Here is a 24788-nt window from a genome sequence, read left to right as displayed (position 1 = left end):
GTGCTCATGTGGTACGTGAATTTGGAGGCACCTTTGATTTTTTGAAGAGGGTTCGGGGCTATCAGGGAGGTAGTTTCAGAGGGACCAAAGTGTTCGCGTAGTCTGAGTTTCCTATTGAAGCGGTAGGAATCAAGCTTCCATTGGAACTCATTAAATGAGGAGGAAGGTATAAACGACAAGCCCTTGTTCAGTAGTTTCTCCTCCTCCTGCGAAAGGACTCTGCTGGACAAATTGAAAATTATTTTTTCTTTGGCTTCGTGGTCTTGTTTTTCTGCTTATTATTTTCTGTTCGACTCGCGGTGGTACGTCCAGCAACAAGGCTGTGCGATGGGGTCCTGTGTGGCCCCTGCCTTTGCAAATACTTACATGTTTGAGGTGGAACGCAGTGATACCAATATTGCAGCTAAAATTCCGTTCTTCGTACGTTACATTGACGACCTGTTCCTGATATGGACAGGGACAGAGCAGGACTTCAAGATCCTAATGACAGCCATCAACACCATGGAAAGCACCATCAAATTCACGTACCACATGAGCACACAGTCTGTGAATTATCTGGATGTCCAAATCTCTGTGTTGAATGGCAAAATCTGTACTTCATTGTACAAGAAGGCCACGGATCGCAATACGATTTTGCATGCCAGCAGCCAACATCCCAATTCCACAAAGAGGGGCCTACCCTTCTCACAATTCTTGCGGATACACCGTATATCAGATGATATAGCCAATACTGAACGAGAGATTGAGGACATGATGAAGCAATTCATGCTCAGGGGATACAAATACGTGGACTTGGTGAAAGCCAAAGAAAGAGCGCTGGCCATTCCACGTTCTAGAACTCTGACTCCATCTGGGGACCGTCAAAAACGGCTTGGTGACTGTATCCCGTTCGTTCAACAATATTGTCCAGTCAGTCCATGTATAGCGAAGACCGTGAAGAACCTTTGGCCGGTGGTGACAACAGATCCCGAATTGAGTATGCTCAAAAATACCAAAGTGTTAGCCAGCTATACTAGGAATAGGAATCTCAAAGACTGGCTTGTTAAGAACGATGTCTCCAATACCAAAAAAGTTGGGCCGATTACCTTCCTCACGAGAAAGGCGGGTTGTTATAGATGTACTGGCTGCACTACGTGCAGTTTCATGGAGTATGGTGATTCCTTCGCCCATCCACATTCGGGGGAACGGATCGCCATACGCCATGTACTGACATGTACCAGTACCTATGTGGTGTACATTATGAGATGCCCCTGTGGTCTCCTATATGTGGGGAAGACCACTAGGATGTTTAAAGAGCGCATGGCACTTCACAGGTCGGCCATTAGACATGCCTTAGAAGGGGCCAGCAGTGGATCAAATCAACCTGTTGCCCGACACTTCAAATTATTAGGACATGGTCTTACCACACTGCGATACAAAATCATTGATACTGAACCTAAACGCCTTAGGGGGGGTGATAGGGGCAAGGCCCTACTTCAGAGAGAAGCCAGGTGGATATACCGCCTGAATACTATTGCACCTAAAGGGCTCAATGAGAATCTTCCCCTGAATTGCTTTTTGTGAAGTATATTGTGCTTTTTGTGAATTATTTTCTGTGAGTTTACATGTACTCTCCCAGAAAACATTTCCATTTTTCTTATAATTTTCCTGCTATAATTAGATTTGAGGCGTCTAGTCTAGCTCCATGATGTTTCTGGACTCATGAATCCCTACGTGGATGATCAGTAACGCTACTTACTTAGGAAGCATTTGCCCTTTTTTTCTGCAGCATTATGAGTTACCATTGATCCTGGTTTGTGCAATATCTATGTTTTTTTGACGCCTCTAGCCCAATTTGTGCTAGTTTACAATTTTGTACACAGTATATGTCTCCAGCAGGTACTTATACAATTTTGCTATTTTGTATATATGTTGTGTTTTCAGCATTTGCATGTGTAACTATTAACTTGTTGTCCCTGTACGTGTATCTATGTTAGATACACGCGCTCCTGCATTACCCGATGCCATTTGTTATTTGTTGATGTCACATGATGTTTTTGGTCTCCAGGCAACCGCTCGAGCGTCCGGGCGCACAGGAAGTGCGCGACGGAGTTTTACTGTCGTCCGAGGACCCGGCGCCCGCAGCGATGGCGTGGATACATCAGGGGTGGTGAGTAGGTATATAAATGTTGTCTTGTATGCACTTTGTTTATCCTGAAGACGATATTAAATTATCGAAACGTCGATTAGACCCAACTAGTGACCGCTGTGTCCTTTGTTGTTTGACTGAAGTCCCACGAGTGCCACTCCTTCTTTGTGGATATATATATATATATATATATATATATATATAATATTTTATTTCATTATTATTATTATTATTTATTTTTTTGGGGAGAGGGGGGCCCTGCCTATTTTGCCAGTCCCGGGCCCCATAATTTCTGAAGCCCTGCATTTTTGGATATAAAGTTTTTCTTCGTTAGTTAAGTCATATATGCGCCCATAACCCAAACCTATGTAGAGATTGTGAGACAGCAAGACTATGCTATAACCTGTTATTAATTGCTGAAACAACATGCACAAAACAACACTTCATGGATGTCTGTGTTGGTGAATCTGCGCAATTGCTATATAAAGGTGTTTGGGGACCCATGACCCCCTTTTTTAATTTTATCACAGGTAGTGGCAGCCGAGTGTGTTGAATGGGTGGTCTTCAGTATGACGACTGACGGGATCCCGGCGCACAGTATTCCGGCGCCGGAATGCCGACAGCCGGCATACCGACACTTATTCTCCCTCGTGGAGGTCCACGACCCCCCTGGTGGGAGAATAAAATAGCGTGGCACGCGTAGCGCACCACCATGCCCGTAGCGTGGTGAGCACAGTGAGCCCGCAAGGGGCTCATTTGCGCTCGCCACGCTGTCGGTAAGCCGGCGGTCGGGCTCCCGGCGCCGGTATGCTGGTCGCCGGGAGCCCGACCGCCAGCATACCATACTGAACCCTGTTGAATTACTGTGCTCTGACCAATAGTTAGAGCGTAGGGTCCTTCTGCACAGAGCAGGGTAAAGTGAGGTCCCTGAAAATGACACATATCGTGTGTGTATAACGTTTTCTGCTTCGCCTCTTTACCGAGGTGAAGCAGGAGGAGATAGTGACAAGATACATTAATATCTCAGATGCCAGAGCAGGCGAGTGAAAACTCTCCCCTCCGGCAAACCCTGCTGTGTCTCTCTCCTCCCCACCAGTTTACTGAGTATGCACAAGATCTTGCAAGCCTTGCGAGATCTCATATGCAGCCCGGAGCCAGCAACCGCCGCAGCCAGAGACAGAGCTGTCCCTGGCTGTGGTGAATGGACAACGACACCTGCAGCTGTCAAAATGATAGCTGCAGGTGTCAGAATGGTCAGTTCATACATTCCCCTGTCATTTAACACACATCGCCGCAGTCATACATGGGAGAGAAGCAGTATCAGTGCACATAACATGTGCTGATGCTACAGTATTTCTCCGGGTGGTCTTCAGTATGCCGGCGGTCGGGCTCCCGGCGACCAGCATACTGGCGCCGGGAGCCCGACAGCCGGCATACCGACACTTATTCTCCCTCGTGGGGGTCCACGACCCCCCTGGAGGGAGAATAAAATAGTGTGCGCGCCACCGTGCCCGTAGCGTGGCGAGCGCAGCGAGCCCGCAAGGGGCTCATTTGCGCTCGCCACACTGTTGGATATGCCGGCGGTCAAGCTCCCGGCGCAGGTATGCTGGTCGCCGGGAGCCCGACCGTCGGCATATCATAGTGAACCCTATTTCTCCACCATAACAGGGTCATACATCTACCACTGGGTCTGTATATGAAGTGGAACAGAACTTGTATTGAAAAAAAGCTGTAGCTGCTACATTGTAGCACTTTGTATACAGATTCAGAGACTTAGTCGCACACAGATATGCAGGTGTCAAATATTATATTAATCAGCATAGTCTCCTTGTCCGTCCTAGTCACCTTGCACTGTGAATAAGATGCATTTTCGGTAAAAAAAAAAAAAAAAGAAGAAAAAAATACAGCCAATACTAGAAGATTCTCATGCGACCTGGCGTGACTGCAGCAAAAATGTATGAAGACATATCTGTACTAGTTGGTGGGGAAAAATAGACATATAGTACAGTATATGTGCAAAATGAGATGTGCTGCATTTTGTCACTGTTAGCAGTTAGTAAATCACCATCTGTGATGTAAGCGAGTCTATACCCTCATGGCATATTTTACCTTCCCTACCAGCCTAGTCTTACATTTTCTCACATCTATTCTGTTGATCAGTGTATAATGTGGAGATGGTGCTGCCAGTTGTAGATCACCTAGAACTATCCTGTGCATTTTTGTTGCCTAGGCCACTGCCCACCAAGCACGGTATTTGTCTCTTCCTGGGCATACGAACCTCTCTGAAGGACAAAGACAAAAGAATGCAGCTCCTTTCAAAGGTGAGACATGTAAGAGTCAATGACAAGGGGCCTAATTCAGAGTTGATCACAGCAGAAAATTTGTTCGCAGCTGGTCACTACCATGTGCAGTGCAGGGGAGGGGGGGGGGGCAGATATAACATGTGCAGAGAGAGTTAGATTTGGGTGGGGTGTGTTCAATCTGCAATCTAAATTGCAGTGTAAAAATAAAGCAGCCAGTACTTACCCTGCACAGAAACAAAATAACCCACCCAAATCTAACTCTCTCTGCACATGTTATATCTGCCACACCTGCAGTGCACATTGGGGGTAATTCCAAGATGATCGCAGCAGGATTTTTGATAGCAATTGGGCAAAACCATGTGCACTGCAGGGGAGGCAGATATAACATGTGCAGAAAGAGTTAGATTTGGGTGGGTTATTTTATTTCTGTGCAGGGTAAATACTGGCTGCTTTATTTTTACACTGCAAATTAGATTGCAGATTGAACACACCCCACCCAAATCTAACTCTCTCTGCACATGTTATATCTGCCTCCCCTGCAGTGCACATGGTTTTGCCCAATTGCTAACAAAAATCCTGCTGCGATCAACTTGGAATTACCCCCATTGTTTTGCCCAACTGCTAACAAATTTGCTGCTGCGATCAACTCTGAATTACCCCCAATATATCTTGCTATCTTGACTGCTTTAGTGAGTGAGCAAATGCACATCATTTATACACTTCCAGGCTGTGAAATGCGATCACATAGTGCAGTGCTGTAGATTAGACTGTATGACTGTATTAGCTACTACTGGATCAGTGAACAGCAAACGAAAATTAAACTTTGTGAATGGCACATAAAACCATAATACCAAAGTATTATAATATTTTATTACTATGGCGATGCCTCCTGAATGTGCCAGTCCCTTAGTAATTCCATAAAGCAGATGGGAGTGTAAGATAAAACTAATACATATAGGGGGTCATTCCGAGTTGTTCGCTCGTTGCCGATTTTCGCTATATTGCGATTAGTCGCTTACTGCGCATGCGCAAGGTTCGCAGAGCGCATGCGCTTAGTTATTTTACTCAAAAGTTAGGTATTTTACTCACGGCATTACGAGGATTTTTCATCGTTCTGGTGATCGTACTGTGATTGACAGGAAGTGGGTGTTTCTGGGCGGAAACTGGCCGTTTTATGGGAGTGTGCGAAAAAACGCTGGCGTTTCTGGGAAAAACGTGGGAGTGTCTGAAGAAACGGGGGAGTGTCTGGGCGAACGCTGGGTGTGTTTGTGACGTCAAACCAGGAATGAAACTGACTGAACTGATCGCAATGGCAGAGTAAGTCTGGAGCTACTCAGAAACTGCTAAGAATTTTCTATTCACAATTCTACTAATCTTTCGTTCGCAATTCTGCTATGCTAAGATACACTCCCAGAGGGCGGCGGCTTAGCGTGTGCAATGCTGCTAAAAGCAGCTAGCGAGCGAACAACTCGGAATGAGGGCCATAATAGCAAGTCTGGGACTAATGGCTTATATGAAACGTAGGTCATTTTTTATATTCCATTGAGACAGAAATTGCTAGTCCATGGAAATGCATACACTATTATAGGCATGATTTAAATAATGTTAGTTCCAATAAAAAGAGAATGCTGTTTTCTGAGTAGAGTAGATTCCTAGACAACAGTATAGCATTTTAAATTCCGGCTTACTAGTAATATCAGTGTTTTGGAAATCCTGTTATCTTTTGTCGGTCAAAATGACGTCAGTGACATTGACATCCTTTTCCTACTATTGGTTCTATGTTTTTGTGTTGTGCAGTAGGTGACAGTGACTCTGATGCTGGTAACTCCAGCCAAGAGTTGAATTTCTTCCCCAGAGCTGCAGAGATCTTGCGGAAGGAGAGGCAAAAACGTGCTCCATACATCAGCGGACTTGAGTGGACAGATGAAAGACTACATGGCAATATTCAGGACTCCAGTGCAGTAGACAAATCTCCCCTGCAGAGAGAACTTCGGGAGCCCCTCTTATCTAAGGCAAGGTTTGGCACTTTAAGAGAAGACAGAGAGCCATCTGGAGAAAACGCTGCACCAGTACCACCACCAAGAGTTAGGCATGCCTCTGAAGCTGAGAGTCAAAAACAGAGATATAGAGAAAAAAGAACTCACTCCCGAGCACCAAAGTAGTGAAATCCAGACGGTTTTATCAACTACATCAAAAGCACACCTTACAGGACATGCAGCCATCTGCAAACTGAGGCTTTACCATTTGTCCTGTATTTCGAGTCCAGCGGGGCTGTACGTAAGGAAAGTGTATTTGTGCTTTTTCAAATGTTTCCCTATGATCCATGACTGAATGGGCTGGACAGATTCTAATGAGCACAGACTTTCCATAACACTGTGTTAGATACACTCCTTAGCAGTAATTTATTACACTGTTTCTATATTTAATAATTTAATATAGTACATTATGAGGCAAAACGTGAAAGCTGAATCACTTTTACTTTTTTTTTAAATTATAAACAGCAACTTACAGTACTATACATTGCACTGATTTATTGGAAGTCACATCCTGAGAATCTGCAGGCTGGAAAGTTCAGGTGTGATACCCGAGATTGTTTTCAAGTGACTTCAGTTTAGATGTCTCCTACTACTGATATCTCTGCTTTCATACAAGTTGTCTCTATGAAGTAATTTGGACCCAAACATACATATTTTCTACTCCAGCATGATGTCAGTCAGAATTAGTTTAGTAGTAACATGAATGCCTTGCACTTTGTGGAGTAACACACGTTCGGTTGTCTGTTATTTCAGGGCCAGGGAAACCCTGTATCATGATCAATTGCAGTGAGATTTGCAAGACAACCTACTGTATGTATGTTGAGTCTTCAAGCAATTCTTATAGAGTGTCAATTTCATTTGTGGAACCTATGTCATGCACTTATTGTCTTTTAACCTGCTAGCAATATATACTGTTTTATAATATTGGTCATGATTACATTTGACGAATGAAGTTCTTCTGCACAAAGATAATCATACATGCTTTAAGATAGATTTTGATTTTAGAATGATATTTATTACAATGTAGTGTGTGTAAAGAAAAAGATGTATTAAATTCTAATGTGTATGGCTGAAATTCAGTGCATATTTTCTATAATAAACACTAACTAACCTGCTCCACTTGCAATATTCATCTATCCAGTACTCATAAAAGACTATTTATTTTATACAGTAATGCTACAATGATGGATAAGTGTAATAAATGTAGTTATCCCTTTAAATGGATACCTTTTGCCAGCATGGTTTATTTCCTGTGACTATGCAGTAAAATACAAAGGTGTAGACCACAGGTTCTCAAACTCGGTCCTCAGGACCCCACACGGTTCATGTTTTGTAGGTCACCTATAGATTTTTAAAATGTGACAGTTGGCGATAGATAGGTCACCTGATGGGTGACACGAAAAACAAGAACCATGTGGGGTCCTGAGGACCAAGTTTGAGAACCACTGGTGTAGACCATTCACAAAGCACAACATGGTCACGTCTGCCGAGGACCTATTGTGCACCTTTACTTGCATACAGTAAGTGAATGGAGATTTTCAACAAGGCATAGGGGATTTCTGGAGTGAGATTGTGGCACTTGCTAACAGCTGCAATGTGCACTGGCTATGAGGAGGAGCTGGGCAGAGTAGGCATATTCTAATGTGCACCGGCTGTGAGGAGGAGTTGGGCAGAGTAGGCGTATTCTAATAACGAATAAGCAGGTACACTGGCACACACCTTATGTTGTGAAGCAGTATACAAAATAAAATTCTTTTCTCTGACGTCCTAGTGGATGCTGGGAACTCCGTAAGGACCATGGGGAATAGACGGGCTCCGCAGGAGACTGGGCACTCTAAGAAAGAATTAGGACTACTGGTGTGCACTGGCTCCTCCCTCTATGCCCCTCCTCCAGACCTCAGTTAGAATATGTGCCCGGCTCGAGCTGGTTGCACACTAGGGGCTCTCCTGAGCTCCTAGTAAAGAAAGTATTTATTAGGTTTTTTATTTTCAGTGAGATCTGCTGGCAACAGACTCACTGCTACGAGGGACTTAGGGGAGAGAAGCGAACCTACCTGCTTGCAGCTAGCTTGGGCTTCTAGGCTACTGGACACCATTAGCTCCAGAGGGATCGAACACAGGCCCAGCCTCGGTCGTCCGGTCCCGGAGCCGCGCCGCCGTCCCCCTTGCAGAGCCAGAAGACGGAAGATTCCGAGGAGAAAATCGGCGGCTGAAGACTCCGGTCTTCATTAAGGTAGCGCACAGCACTGCAGCTGTGCGCCATTGCTCCCCATGCACACCACATACTCTGGTCACTGATGGGTGCAGGGCGCTGGGGGGGGGCGCCCTGGGCTGCAATTAGATTACCTTAAAAATGGCAAAAAACACATAATATAGTCTAATAAACTATATATGTGTAAAAATCCCCAGCCATAATATTAATAAAAGAGCGGGAGAAGTCCGCCGTGAAAGGGGTGGGGCTATCTCCCTCAGCACACTGGCGCCATTTTCTCTTCACAGTTCCGCTGGAAGACAGCTCCCCAGGCTCTCCCCTGCAGTTTCCAGGCTCAATAGGGTAAAAAAGAGAGGGGGGGCACTAAATTTAGGCGCAATACTGTGTATTATAGCTGCTATAGGGAAAACCACTTTGTGTAGTGTAAATCCCTGTGTTATATAGCGCTGTGGTGTGTGCTGGCATACTCTCTCTCTGTCTCCCCAAAGGACTTTGTGGGGTCCTGTCCTCAGTCAGAGCATTCCCTGTGTGTGTGCGGTGTGTCGGTACGGCTGTGTCGACATGTTTGATGAGGAGGCTTATGTGGAGGCGGAGCAGGTGCCGATAAATGTGATGTCACCCTCTGCGGGGTCGACACCAGAGTGGATGGATATGTGGACGGTATTAACGGACAGTGTCAACTCCTTACATAAAAGGTTTGATGACATAACAGCTGTGGGACAGCCGGCTTCTCAGCCAGTGCCTGCCCAGGCGTCTCAAAGGCCATCAGGGGCTCAAAAACGCCCGCTACCTCAGATGGCAGACACAGATGTCGACACGGAGTCTGACTCCAGTGTCGACGACGACGAGACTAATGTACATTCCACTAAGGCTATCCGTTGCATGATTACGGCAATGAAAAATGTGTTGCACATTTCTGACATTAACCCAGGTACCACTAAAAAGGGTATTATGTTTGGGGAGAAAAAGCAACCAGTGGTTTTTCCCCCTTCAGATGAGTTAAATGAAGTGTGTGAAGAAGCGTGGGCATCCCCTGATAAAAAATTAGTGATTTCTAAAAAGTTACTAATGGCGTACCCTTTCCCGCCAGAGGACAGGGTACGTTGGGAGACATCCCCGTGGGTGGATAAAGCGCTCACACGCTTGTCAAAAAAGGTGGCACTACCGTCTCAGGATACGGCCGCCTTAAAGGAGCCTGCGGATAGAAAGCAGGAGGCTATCCTGAAGTCTGTATATACACACTCAGGTACTATACTGAGACCTGCTATTGCTTCAGCATGGATGTGCAGTGCTGCAGCAGCGTGGTCTGATTCCCTGTCTGATAATATTGATTTCCTTGACAGGGACGCTATATTGCTAACCATAGAGCATATTAAAGACGTAGTCTTATACATGAGAGATGCACAGAGGGATATTTGCCGGCTGGCATCTAGAATAAATGCAATGTCCATTTCTGCCAGGAGAGTATTATGGACTCGGCAGTGGACAGGTGATGCGGATTCTAAAAGGCACATGGAGGTTTTGCCTTACAAGGGTGAGGAATTGTTTGGGGATGGTCTCTCGGACCTTGTTTCCACAGCGACAGCTGGGAAGTCGACATTTTTACCCCAGGTTCCCTCACAGCCAAAGAAAGCACCGTATTATCAGGTACAGTCCTTTCGGCCCCAGAAAGGCAAGCGGGTTAAAGGCGCATCCTTTCTGCCCAGAGGCAGGGGTAGAGGGAAAAAGCTGCACCATACAGCCAGTTCCCAAGAACAGAAATCCTCCCCTGCTTCCACTAAATCCACCGCATGACGCTGGGGCTCCACTGGTGGAGCCAGGTGCGGTGGGGGCCCGTCTCCGGAACTTCAGCGACCGGTGGGTTCGCTCACAGGTGGATCCCTGGGTTCTCCAAGTGGTATCTCAGGGATACAAGCTGGAATTCGAGACGTCTCCCCCTTGCCGTTACCTCAAATAAGCCTTGCCAGCTACTCCCCCGGACAGGGAGGTGGTGCTGGCGGCAATTCACAAGCTGCTCCTCCAGCAGGTGATAATAAAAGTTCCCCTCCTTCAACAGGGACGGGGTTACTATTCCACAATGTTTGTGGTACCGAAACCAGACGGTTCGGTGAGACCCATTCTAAATTTAAAATCCTTAAACACTTATATAAGAAGGTTCAAGTTCAAAATGGAATCGCTCAGGGCGGTTATTGCAAGCCTGGAAGAAGGGGATTACATGGTATCACTGGACATCAAGGATGCGTACCTGCATGTCCCCATTTACCCACCTCACCAGGTGTACCTCCGATTTGTGGTACAAGACTGCCATTACCAATTCCAGACGTTGCCGTTTGGTCTGTCCACGGCACCGAGGGTATTTACCAAGGTAATGGCCGAAATGATGATACTCCTTCGAAAGAAGGGAGTTCTAATTATCCCGTACTTGGACGATCTCCTTATAAAGGCGAGGTCCAGGGAGCAGTTGTTGGTCGGAGTAGCACTATCTCAGGAAGTGCTACAACAGCACAGCTGGATTCTGAATATTCCAAAGTCGCAGCTGGTTCCTACGACGCGTCTGCTGTTCCTGGGTATGATTCTGGACACAGAACAGAAGAAGGTGTTTCTCCCGGAGGAGAAGGCCAAGGAGTTGTCATCTCTGGTCAGAGACCTCCTGAAACCAAAACAGGTGTCGGTGCATCACTGCACGCAAGTCCTGGGAAAGATGGTAGCTTCTTACGAGGCAATTCCATTCGGCAGGTTCCATGCAAGGATTTTTCAGTGGGATCTGTTAGACAAGTGGTCTGGATCGCATCTTCAGATGCATCGGCTGATCACCCTGTCCCCGATGGCCAGGGTGTCTCTGCTGTGGTGGCTGCAGAGTGCTCATCTTCTAGAGGGCCGCAGATTCAGCATACAATACTGGGTCCTGGTGACCACGGATGCAAGCCTCCGAGGTTGGGGGGCAGTCACGCAGGGAACAAACTTCCAAGGACAATGGTCGAGTCAGGAGGCTTCCCTACACATAAATATTCTGGAACTAAGGGCCATCTACAATGCCCTAAGTCAGGCAAGACCCCTGCTTCAAAACCAGCCGGTGCTGATTCAGTCAGACAACATCACGGCGGTCGCCCATGTAAACCGACGGGTTCACTACGGCTGGCCGGCGGTCGGGCTCCCGGCGACCAGCATACCGGCGCCAGGAGCCCGACCGCCGGCTTACCGACAGTGTGGCGAGCGCAAATGAGCCCCTTGCGGGCTCGCTGCGCTCGCCACGCTACGGGCACGGTGGCGCGCACACTATTTTATTCTCCCTCTATGGGGGTCGTGGACCCCCACGAGGGAAAATAAGTGTCGGTATGCCGGCGGTCGGGCTCCCGGCGCCGGTATACTGAGCGCCAGGAGCCCGACCGCCGGCATACAGAAGACCACCCAAACCGACAGGGCGGCACAAGAAGCAGGATGGCGATGGCAGAAGCCACAAGGATTCTCCGATGGGCGGAAAATCACGTGATAGCACTGTCAGCAGTGTTCATTCCGGGAGTGGACAACTGGGAAGCAGACTTCCTCAGCAGGCACGACCTCCACCCGGGAGAGTGGGGACTTCATCCAGAAGTCTTCCAACTGATTGTAAACCGCTGGGAAAGGCCACAGGTGGACATGATGGCGTCCCGCCTAAACAAAAATCTACAAAGATATTGCGCCAGGTCAAGGGACCCTCAGGCGATAGCTGTGGACGCTCTAGTGACACCGTGGGTGTACCAGTCGGTTTATGTGTTCCCTCCTCTTCCTCTCATACCAAAGGTGCTGAGGATAATAAGAAAGAAAGGAGTAAGAACTATACTCATCGTTCCGGATTGGCCAAGAAGGACTTGGTACCCGAAACTACAAGAAATGATCTCAGAGGACCCTTGACCTCTGCCTCTCAGACTGGACCTGCTACAGCAGGGGCCCTGTCTGTTCCAAGACTTACCGCGGCTGCGTTTGACGGCATGGCGGTTGAACGCCGGATCCTGATGGAAAAGGGCATTCCGGATGAAGTCATTCCTACGCTGATAAAAGCTAGGAAAGATGTGACAGCAAAGCATTATCACCGCATATGGCGAAAATATGTTGCTTGGTGTGAGGCTATCACAGAAGAATTTCAGCTGGGTCGATTTCTGCACTTCCTACAGTCAGGAGTGACTATGGGCCTAAAATTGGGATCCATTAAAGTCCAGATTTCGGCCCTGTCTATTTTCTTTCAAAAAGAACTGGCTTCACTGCCTGAAGTTCAGACGTTTGTTAAGGGAGTGCTGCATATTCAGCCCCCTTTTGTGCCCCCAGTGGCACCTTGGGATCTCAATGTTGTGTTGGATTTCCTAAAATCACATTGGTTTGAGCCACTTCAGACCGTGGAATTAAAATATCTCACGTGGACAGTGGTCATGCTTTTGGCCTTGGCTTCAGCTAGGCGGGTGTCAGAATTGGCGGCTTTGTCCTGTAAAAGCCCCTATCTGATTTTCCATATGGACAGAGCAGATTTGAGGACGCGTCCCCAATTCCCCCCTAAGGTGGTATCAGCGTTTCATTTGAACCAACCTATTGTGGTGCCTGCGGCTACTCGGGACTTGGAGGCCTCCAAGTTGCTGGACGTAGTCCGGGCACTGAAAATATATGTTTCCAGGACGGCTAGAGTCAGAAAGACTGACTCGCTGTTTATCCTGCATGCACCCAACAAGCTGGGTGCTCCTGCTTCTAAGCAGACTATTGCTCGCTGGATCTGCTCCACGATTCAACTTGCACATTCTGCGGCTGGACTGCCGCATCCTAAATCAGTCAAAGCCCATTCCACGAGGAAGGTGGGCTCTTCTTGGGCGGCTGCCCGAGGGGTCTCGGCTTTACAACTTTGCCGAGCTGCTACCTGGTCGGGATCAAACACGTTTGCAAAATTCTACAAGTTTGATACCCTGGCTGAGGAGGACCTTGAGTTTGCTCATTCGGTGCTGCAGAGTCATCCGCACTCTCCCGCCCGTTTGGGAGCTTTGGTATAATCCCCATGGTCCTTACGGAGTTCCCAGCATCCACTAGGACGTCAGAGAAAATAAGAATTTACTCACCGGTAATTCTATTTCTCGTAGTCCGTAGTGGATGCTGGGCGCCCATCCCAAGTGCGGATTGTCTGCAATACTTGTATATAGTTATTGCCTAACTAAAGGGTTATTGTTATGAGCCATCTGTTCATGAGGCTCAGTTATTATTCATACTGTTAACTGGGTATAGTATCACGAGTTGTACGGTGTGATTGGTGTGGCTGGTATGAGTCTTACCCGGGATTCCAAATCCTTTCCTTATTGTGTCAGCTCTTCCGGGCACAGTTTCCCTAACTGAGGTCTGGAGGAGGGGCATAGAGGGAGGAGCCAGTGCACACCAGTAGTCCTAATTCTTTCTTAGAGTGCCCAGTCTCCTGCGGAGCCCGTCTATTCCACATGGTCCTTACGGAGTTCCCAGCATCCACTACGGACTACGAGAAATAGAATTACCGGTGAGTAAATTCTTATTTTTGCAGAGCAGAATATGGAAATTAGCTAGATGAACATTTTTAGAGTTAGGTTTTTATTCATGCAAACAGCAATTTCTACTCCACAGAAGGACTTCAGATACTTCCGCAGAGAAGTGTATTTTCAGATGGAGTCCAGTCAATGTAATAAAAAGCTTAAAATACAACACTATCGCCGGTAACACAATCCCTGACACTTATGACTAATAGAAGACGTACATGAGGCTAGACTAAGCTGTAGTCTAGAGAAAAAAAATTATGTTTTTTTTCTATTTTATTGCAAGAGTTGGTTCTAGAATGGTAGGAAGTTGGATACTTTTGCACAGAAAGCCTCTGGAGGGTGCTAAGAGCCTAATTCAGCATGGACTGGTATTCAGAAATTGCAGTTCTCTGCGAGTAGAAAGGCGCTGCTCCGACAGGAAGAAAAAAACACCTTGTGCAAAATTGCAAATGCATCACAGATCACTATTCACTCGCAGATGCATACACAATTCCCGGAACATCAAAGAATCCTTGCCGTCTGAGCAAATGTGAGTACATCTGAGGCTGCCACTAATCTGTGACTGAGGTTGCCTGGAAGTGGTCTGCGCTGACGTCAGAGACCCTCCCCAAAAACGCCTGGGCATGCCTGCGTTTTCTCAGACATACCCAGAAAACGCCGGCTTCCTGTCAGTCAAACAGTGGCTACATTGCGATTATGATCTGTATGCATTTTCTGTTGCTATTACCCCTCGCGTGTGCACAATGTGAACGCTATTTGTGTGCAGTAGTTCAATAATTGCTCAATTTGCGAATCCTCTGAATAGCGATCCACGGTGAATTAGGCACTAAAACTCCTGTCAGGCACAGGTCTAGTTTGTGGAGATCAAATGTGCTTGGTGGATCATCCAGGCTCACTGTTGCAGCGCCATGTCATTTGCTTTGTGTGTAAATTGGAAATTACCTTCACCTTATGTGGTCATTCAGTCTTGTCCAAGTTCTTGGGTAATAGCCCTTGAAAAGCCAGAGTTTTACTCTTGCTGTCAAAAATCAGATTTTAATTGCTAATCAGAAAAATTACAATATTTTGCAGATCTATGTGTGTAACTGAGCATACAGCAGTAATTCCCATTAAATGAGTGGCAAAGGCACAACATAAAAATACATAATTAATAGATTATGGTTAATGATGTAGACAGTGCTGTGTATTTTGGCAAGAAGCACCCATTGAATATGTGTTTGTGGAGTTCCCTTTCGCATAGCTTCTATCTTTTACTGTGTTCCTTTCTGCACCCTTCTTACCATCAAATAATAGTCAATCAAGCACATGCAACAAGGCTCCTAAGAAGGAATCTATGCAAACAAATAATTAGAGGCTCTCATACAGAAGCAGCCCTATAGCACAGTAATTCCCATATCAATATAATGGGGAAGGAAATAGTAAGTAAAAAATATTTTCTGTTTTTGAAAAGTCTCCCAGTCACTCCCTACTTACTCTAATCATTATACTTACAGTCATCAGAAATGTATGTGTATGCAACAAATGTATATTATTTTGGGAATGACACATTCAGGGCCGGTGCAAGGTCTTGCGGCACCCTAGGCAAATCTTTTGCCCTCTCAGACGGGAGATGCAGGTGCCCACTAGGTGAGCTGGGGTGAATTGCATCATTAATACATATACAGAGAAATGGGACAACTCTCAAGGAGTTTTAAAGTTTTTGTGACTTTTTTCACAATATACTGTACTTTCACTTTAAAGCATTTGACCGTGTGTCATGGTCACATCTGCTAAGAGTCCTTCACTGTCAGGGATTTGGGGCTGATTTTGTTAAATTTTTCCGCACTATCTATGCCTCTCCGGCCGCATTCCTCACAGTGAATGAAATGAACACTGATACCTTTATGTTGAATAGGGGAACGAGACAGGGATGTCCATTATCCCCACTTTTATTTGACCTTGCACTGGATCCGCTCATCAGACACTGTCACCTCAATACCACCTGGCGCGGGATTAAAATTGGTAATCAGGACCTTAAAGTCACGGCCTATGCAGATGACTTATTGCTATACTTCTCGAATCCCAAAGATGCGTTTCCTAGCTTATTGTTCCTGCTGACGGTTTTTAAATCAATTTCTGGGTTCAAGATCAATAACTCTAACACTGAAGCTCTAGCCCTCCATCCCGGTGCAACTTACGATTGGGATGACCAATTCCCTTTTCAATGGGCAAAACAGACAATCACATACCTAGGCCTTAAAATACCTATTAACCCAGCTGACTTATATAGACACAACTTGCCACGAGTCATTGCACGTATCCTAGACGACTTTCAGAAGTGGAAACACTTACCCCTCTCTTATCTAGGCAGATGTCAGTTGATTAAAATGATCACCTTCCCGAGACTACTATACCCCATTCAAATGTTACCTTTACTGATATCTGAGGCAGACCTGAAAACTCTCAACAGGGCCTTTAGTGAATTTATCTGGGCACATAAAAAACCTAGAATCTCGCTATTTAAGTTGTCCCAATCACAAAAGTTGGGCGGTGTCAATTTACCCTGCATCAAAAGTTATATGCTGGCTGCGAATTACCGTTACGCAGTTGACTGGATATACGGGTCGGAGGCTTTCGCTAACACCGGCTTGGAGCAGGCCTTTTGTCCTGACACCCCACTCGTTAGCTTGCTGCACACACGTCCGTCCTCTTTCTCCCCTCAGATACAAAGTAACATCCTACTAATGTCAACATGCAAGGCTTGGAGACAAGCATGTTCTAGAATGGGCGTCTCCAGCCATAACACCACCTTTCTCCCCTTATCACACAATCCAGATTTTCGCAGGACGACTATACATAAAACGTTGGTTGCTCTGGCACATCAAGACATTAGATTACTGTACCAGTTGATTGACCGAGACACCTACCAGATGTGCACATATTCTACTCTTTGCGAGAGGTTTCCACAACTTCCAATCCCATTATTTGTATATTTCCAGATTCGTAGCTATCTTCACAAATCGTTAGCCACAATGACCGTACAAGACAAAACTAACAATTTAGATGTCGTTCTACAAGCCACACCTAAGGCTCGCTATTCTACGGCCTTTCTTTACACATTTCTTAAAAGAATCATAAACTGTGAAACTACACCATCAGGACTGACTAAATGGGCAGTGGACTTCCCAACTATCACCACTTCTGATATGCTCACAGCATTTAACAAAATCGACAAAACTCTCTCGTCAGCATCTTATGCTGAAATTAACTACCAAATATTACATCGCTCCTATATCACACCGAAATTACGATTCCAAATGGGTACGGCTCCTGACTCCAAATGTTTTAAATGCGGAGCTCCTGGGGCAGATATATACCATTGTTTATGGAGCTGTCCTGAAGTCCTCAAGTTCTGGGATTTAGTACAACATTATGTTAATAATGAACTGCATGTCGATGTGGTGGCCACCCCTGAGTGGGCTATTTGGGACGTCCACTGTCAATCTTCAACGCCTGGGCTGTCCCTTGGCCAGCGCAGGCTGTTGACCAAAATAGCAGCTGCAAGCAAAAAGGCTATCCTGTCACAATGGATAGCTTCTGATTCATTGTCCCTAGCTCTGTTACTGCCAAGGTTATCATACCTATTTCATATGGAGTGGCTTGAGATGTCTATTGATAAAGAATGTAAAATTGAAAAATTCTTTGATATTTGGCTCCCTTATGTACAGAGGCTCGATGATACTATCAAGGTTCCCCTTCGACAGGCTGTAAAATATACCACTTGGTACAATCTTGAACTGCTTATCCTGCTTATTTCTAGGAATTGTGAAACTGACATAGTTTGTAACTTGTTTCTTCCTTTGCCTGACCATTAATGTTAATTTTTCTACTATGCCATGTCGATCCGCTGTTATCATTTTCAGTTGTTGTATACTGTAATGTATGCTTATATTTTTTGTGAATGTCCAATAAAATATTTTGGAAAAAAAATAATTCCTTCAGTGCCATCTATTCTTTATCTACTCTATAATACTGTATATGGGATCTGGGGGGGATATTCAGTTGGGATTGGGTACAGGATGCACTGGCAAGAATATCCCGCAGCATCCGGACCACCATAATTCCAAAATTTTAATGAAATTAATTAACCTTACCCCTTACCCTAGCCCTCCCTCCCCCCAGCCTAACCCTAACCGTCATACTAACATTCAGGATGCTGGCTGTCGGGATTCTGAATGCAACATCCCATCCGCCGGGATGCCACCTACATCCCTTTAATTGTATGTGTATACATACATATATACACACAAAAATACATATATTTCTCTGACGTCCTAGTGGATGCTGGGAACTCCGAAAGGACCATGGGGAATAGCGGCTCCGCAGGAGACTGGGCACAACTAAAGAAAGCTTTTAGGTCACCTGGTGTGCACTGGCTCCTCCCACTATGACCCTCCTCCAAGCCTCAGTTAGATTTTGTGCCCGGCCGAGGTTGGATGCACACTAGGGGCTCTCCTGAGCTTCTAAAAAGAAAGTATATAATTAGTTTTTTTATTTTACAGTGAGACCTGCTGGCAACAGGCTCACTGCAGCGAGGGACTAAGGGGAGAAGAAGCGAACCTACCTGCTTGCAGCTAGCTTGGGCTTCTTAGGCTACTGGACACCATTAGCTCCAGAGGGATCGACCACATGGAACTGGCCTTGGTGTTCGGTCCCGGAGCCGCGCCGCCGTCCCCCTTACAGAGCCAGAAGCAAGAAGAGGTCCGGAAAATCGGCGGCAGAAGACATCAGTCTTCACCAAGGTAGCGCACAGCACTGCAGCTGTGCGCCATTGCTCCTCATACACACTTCACACTCCAGTCACTGAGGGTGCAGGGCGCTAGGGGGGGGGGGGCGCCCTGAGCAGCAATAAAAACACCTTGGCTGGCAAAAATACCACAATATATAGCCCCAGAGGCTATATATGTGATAATTACCCCTGCCAGAATCCATAAAAAAGCGGGAGAATAGTCCGCGAAATAGGGGCGGAGCTATCTCCTTCAGCACACTGGCGCCATTTCTCCCTCACAGCTCCGCTGGAAGGAAGCTCCCTGGCTCTCCCCTGCAGTCTACACTACAGAAAAGGGTAAAAAAGAGAGGGGGGGCACTAAATTTAGGCGCAGTATATATAACAGCAGCTATAGGGGACATAATTCAGTTAGTCCCTGCATTATATAGCGCTCTGGTGTGTGCTGGCATACTCTCACTCTGTCTCCCCAAAGGGCTTTTGTGGGTCCTGTCCTCTGTAAGAGCATTCCCTGTGTGTGTGCGGTGTGTCGGTACGGCTGTGTCGACATGTTTGATGAGGATAATGATGTGGAGGCGGAGCAGATGCCTATAGAAGGGATGTCACCCCCTGCGGGGCAAACACCTGAGTGGATGGACTTATGGAAGGAATTGCGTGCACGTGTCGACTCCTTACACAAAAAATTTGACGACATGCCAAATGCGGGACAGCCGGCTTCTCAGCTCGTGCCTGTCCAGGCGTCTCAAAGGCCATCGGGGGCTCTAAAACGCCCGCTACCTCAGATGGCAGACGCGGATGTCGACACGGATACTGACACCAGTGTCGACGACGATGAGTCTAGTCTAATGTCCACTAAGGCCATTCGTTGCATGATTGAAGCAATGAAAGAGGTGTTACAAATTTCTGATATAAACCCAGGTACCACTAAAAAGGGTATTATGTTTGGGGAGAAAAAACTACCCGTAGTTTTTCCCCCATCAGAAGAATTAAATGAAGTGTGTGAAGAAGCGTGGGCTTTCCCTGATAAAAGATTGGTAATCTCTAAGAAGTTACTAATGGCGTTCCCTTTCCCGCCAGAGGATAGGTCACGTTGGGAGACACCCCCTAGGGTGGATAAAGCGCTCACACGTTTGTCTAAAAAGGTGGCACTACCGTCTCCGGATACGGCCGCCCTCAAGGAACCTGCTGATAGAAAGCAGGAGGCGATCCTGAAGTCTGTATATACACACTCAGGCATTATACTTAGACCAGCTATTGCGTCAGCATGGATGTGCAGTGCTGCCGCGGCGTGGTCAGATTCCCTGTCAGAAAATATTGACACCCTAGACAAGGACACTATTCTGCTAACCATAGAGCATATAAAAGACTCAGTCTTATACATGAGAGATGCACAGAGGGAGATCTGCCGGCTGGCATCTAAAATAAGTGCATTGTCCATTTCTGCTAGGAGAGGCTTATGGACTCGCCAGTGGACAGGGGATGCAGATTCAAAAAGGCACATGGAAGTTTTGCCTTATAAGGGTGAGGAGTTATTTGGGGATGGTCTCTCGGACCTAGTTTCCACAGCAACTGCTGGGAAGTCAGCATTTTTACCCCAGGTTCCCTCACAGCCTAAAAAGGCGCCGTTTTATCAGGTACAGTCCTTTCGGACTCAAAAAAACAGGCGTAGAAAAGGCGGGTCCTTTCTGTCCAGAGGCAGAGGTAGGGGAAAAAGGCTGCAACAAACAGCAGGTTCCCAGGAGCAAAAGTCCTCCCCCGCTTCTTCCAAGTCCGCCGCATGACGGTGGGGCTCCACAGGCGGAGCCAGGTACGGTGGGGGGCCGCCTCAAAAATTTCAGCGATCAGTGGGCTCGCTCACAGGTGGATCCCTGGATCCTGCAAATAGTATCTCAAGGGTACAAACTGGAATTCGAGGCGTCTCCACCCCACCGGTTCCTAAAATCTGCCTTGCCGATTACTCCTTCAGACAGGGAGGCTGTGCTAGCGGCAATTCACAAGCTGTATTCCCAGCAGGTGATAATCAAGGTGCCCCTACTTCAACAAGGACGGGGTTACTATTCCACACTGTTTGTGGTACCGAAACCGGACGGTTCGGTGAGACCCATTTTAAATTTGAAGTCCTTGAACACATACATAAAAAAATTCAAGTTCAAGATGGAATCGCTCAGGGCGGTTATTGCAAGCCTGGACGAGGGGGATTACATGGTATCCCTGGACATCAAGGATGCTTACCTGCATGTCCCCATTTACTATCCTCACCAGGAGTACCTCAGGTTTGTGGTACAGGATTGCCATTACCAATTCCAGACGCTGCCGTTTGGACTCTCCACGGCACCGAGGGTGTTTACCAAGGTAATGGCGGAAATAATGATACTCCTTCGAAGAAAGGGAGTTTTAATTATCCCGTACTTGGACGATCTCCTAATAAAGGCGAGGTCCAAGGAGCAGTTGTTGGTGGGAGTAGCACTATCTCAGGAGGTGCTACACCAGCACGGTTGGATTCTGAATATTCCAAAATCACATCTGGTTCCGACGACACGTCTACTGTTCCTGGGTATGATTCTGGATACAGTCCAGAAAAAAGTGTTTCTCCCGGAGGAGAAAGCCAAGGAGCTGTCATCTCTAGTCAGAGACCTCCTGAAACCAAAACAGGTATCGGTGCATCACTGCACGCGGGTCCTGGGAAAGATGGTGGCTTCTTACGAAGCAATTCCTTTCGGCAGGTTCCATGCCAGAATCTTTCAGTGGGACCTGTTGGACCAATGGTCCGGATCGCATCTTCAGATGCATCGCCTAATAACCCTGTCTCCAAGAACCAGGGTGTCTCTGCTGTGGTGGCTGCAGAGTGCTCATCTTCTAGAGGGCCGCAGATTCGGCATACAGGACTGGGTCCTGGTGATCACGGATGCCAGCCTTCGAGGCTGGGGGGCAGTCACACAGGGAAGGAACTTCCAAGGACTATGGTCGAGTCAGGAGACTTCCCTACACATAAATATTCTGGAACTAAGGGCCATTTACAATGCCCTAAGTCAGGCAAAATCCCTGCTTCTACACCAGCCGGTACTGATCCAGTCAGACAACATCACGGCAGTCGCCCATGTAAATCGACAGGACGGCACAAGAAGCAGGATGGCAATGGCAGAAGCCACAAGGATTCTCCGATGGGCGGAAAATCACGTACTAGCACTGTCAGCAGTGTTCATTCCGGGAGTGGACAACTGGGAAGCAGACTCTCAGCAGGCACGACCTCCACCCGGGAGAGTGGGGACTTCATCCAGAAGTCTTCACGCTGATTGTAAATCGATGGGAACGGCCACAGGTGGACATGATGGCGTCCCGCCTAAACACTAGAGAGATATTGCGCCAGGTCAAGGGACCCTCAGGCGATAGCTGTGGACGCTCTAGTGATACCGTGGGTGTACCAGTCAGTTTATGTGTTCCCTCCTCTGCCTCTCATACCAAGTGTACTGAGAATAATTAGAAAACGAGGAGTAAGAACAATACTCGTGGTTTCGGATTGGCCAAGACGAGCGTGGTACCCGGAACTTCAAGAGATGATCTCAGAGGACCCATGGCCTCTGCCGCTCAGACAGGACCTGCTGCAGCAGGGGCCCTGTCTGTTCCAAGACTTACCGCGGCTGCGTTTGACGGCATGGCGGTTGAACGCCGGATCCTGAAGGAAAAGGGCATTCCGGAGGAAGTAATTCCTACGCTGATTAAAGCCAGGAAAGATGTAACTGCAAAGCATTATCACCGCATATGGCGGAAATATGTTGCTTGGTGTGAGGCCAAAAAGGCCCCAACAGAGGAATTTCAACTAGGTCGATTTCTGCATTTCCTACAAGCAGGAGTGACTATGGGCCTGAAATTAGGCTCCATTAAGGTACAGATATCGGCTCTGTCGATTTTCTTCCAGAAAGAACTAGCTTCACTACCTGAAGTTCAGACGTTTGTGAAAGGAGTGCTGCATATTCAGCCCCCGTTTGTGCCTCCAGTGGCACCTTGGGATCTCAACATGGTGTTGAGTTTCTTAAAATCACATTGGTTTGAGCCACTTAAAACCGTGGATCTAAAATATCTCACGTGGAAAGTGGTCATGTTATTGGCCTTGGCTTCAGCCAGGCGTGTGTCAGAATTGGCAGCTTTGTCATGTAAAAGCCCTTATCTGATTTTCCATATGGATAGGGCGGAATTGAGGACTCGTCCCCAGTTTCTCCCTAAGGTGGTATCAGCTTTTCACTTGAACCAACCTATTGTGGTGCCTGCGGCTACTAGGGACTTGGAGGATTCCAAGTTACTGGACGTAGTCAGGGCCTTGAAAATTTATGTTTCCAGGACGGCTAGAGTCAGGAAAACTGACTCGCTATTTATCCTGTATGCACCCAACAAACTGGGTGCTCCTGCTTCTAAGCAGACTATTGCTCGCTGGATTTGTATCACAATTCAGCTGGCGCATTCTGCGGCTGGACTGCCGCATCCTAAATCAGTAAAAGCCCATTCCACAAGGAAGGTGGGCTCATCTTGGGCGGCTGCCCGAGGGGTCTCGGCTTTACAACTTTGCCGAGCTGCTACTTGGTCAGGGGCAAACACGTTTGCAAAATTCTACAAATTTGATACCCTGGCTGAGGAGGACCTTGAGTTCTCTCATTCGGTGCTGCAGAGTCATCCGCACTCTCCCGCCCGTTTGGGAGCTTTGGTATAATCCCCATGGTCCTTTCGGAGTTCCCAGCATCCACTAGGACGTCAGAGAAAATAAGATTTTACTCACCGGTAAATCTATTTCTCGTAGTCCGTAGTGGATGCTGGGTGCCCATCCCAAGTGCGGATTGTCTGCAATACTTGTACATAGTTATTGCCTAACTAAAGGGTTATTGTTGAGCCATCTGTTGAGAGGCTCAGTTGTTTTCATACTGTTAAACTGGGTATAGTATCACGAGTTATACGGTGTGATTGGTGTGGCTGGTAGGAGTCTTACCCGGGATTCAAAATCCTTCCTTATTATGTCAGCTCGTCCGGGCACAGTGTCCTAACTGATGCTTGGAGGAGGGTCATAGTGGGAGGAGCCAGTGCACACCAGGTGACCTAAAAGCTTTCTTTAGTTGTGCCCAGTCTCCTGCGGAGCCGCTATTCCCCATGGTCCTTTCGGAGTTCCCAGCATCCACTACGGACTACGAGAAATAGATTTACTGGTGAGTAAAATCTTATTTTCTCTGACGTCCTAAGTGGATGCTGGGACTCCGTAAGGACCATGGGGAATAGCGGCTCCGCAGGAGACTGGGCACAACTAAAGAAAGCTTTAGGACTACCTGGTGTGCACTGGCTCCTCCCACTATGACCCTCCTCCAGACCTCAGTTAGAATCTTGTGCCCGGCTGAGCTGGATGCACACTAGGGGCTCTCCTGAGCTCCTAGAAAAAGAAAGTATATTTTAGGTTTTTTATTTTCAGTGAGATCTGCTGGCAACAGACTCACTGCTACGAGGGACTAAGGGGAGAAGAAGCGAACCTACCTGCTTGCAGCTAGCTTGGGCTTCTTAGGCTACTGGACACCATTAGCTCCAGAGGGATCGAACACAGGACCCGACCTCGATCGTCCGGTCCCGGAGCCGCGCCGCCGTCCCCCTTACAGAGCCAGAAGCAAGAAGTTGATCCTGAAAATCGGCGGCAGAAGACTTCGTTCTTCAACAAGGTAGCGCACAGCACTGCAGCTGTGCGCCATTGCTCCTCATGCACACCTCACACTCCGGTCACTGATGGGTGCAGGGCGCTGGGGGGCGCCCTGAGCAGCAATATTAACACCTTGGCTGGCAAAAAAATCACAATATATAGT

General features: G+C 47.1%; 1 protein-coding gene across 2 annotated transcripts in view; it reads left to right on the top strand.

Moving 5' to 3' along the window:
* LOC135023902 (sodium/hydrogen exchanger 2-like) overlaps positions 1-8265 on the top strand; it is a 148554-nt gene extending 140289 nt beyond the window's left edge. For both annotated transcript variants that reach the window (XM_063953426.1, XM_063953427.1), the window contains exons 11-12: positions 4359-4449; positions 6229-8265. In XM_063953426.1, the coding sequence (XP_063809496.1) occupies positions 4359-4449; positions 6229-6593 (456 nt within the window). In that variant the 3' untranslated portion in view covers positions 6594-8265. The remainder of the gene's footprint in view (positions 1-4358; positions 4450-6228) is intronic.
* Positions 8266-24788: the final 16523 nt, after the last annotated feature.

Source organism: Pseudophryne corroboree, chromosome 2 (genome assembly GCF_028390025.1).
Source record: "Pseudophryne corroboree isolate aPseCor3 chromosome 2, aPseCor3.hap2, whole genome shotgun sequence".
Classification (NCBI taxonomy): Eukaryota; Metazoa; Chordata; class Amphibia; order Anura; family Myobatrachidae; genus Pseudophryne; species Pseudophryne corroboree.
Note: the sequence above shows the minus strand (reverse complement) of the source record. Positions and strands in the feature narration are given on the sequence as shown.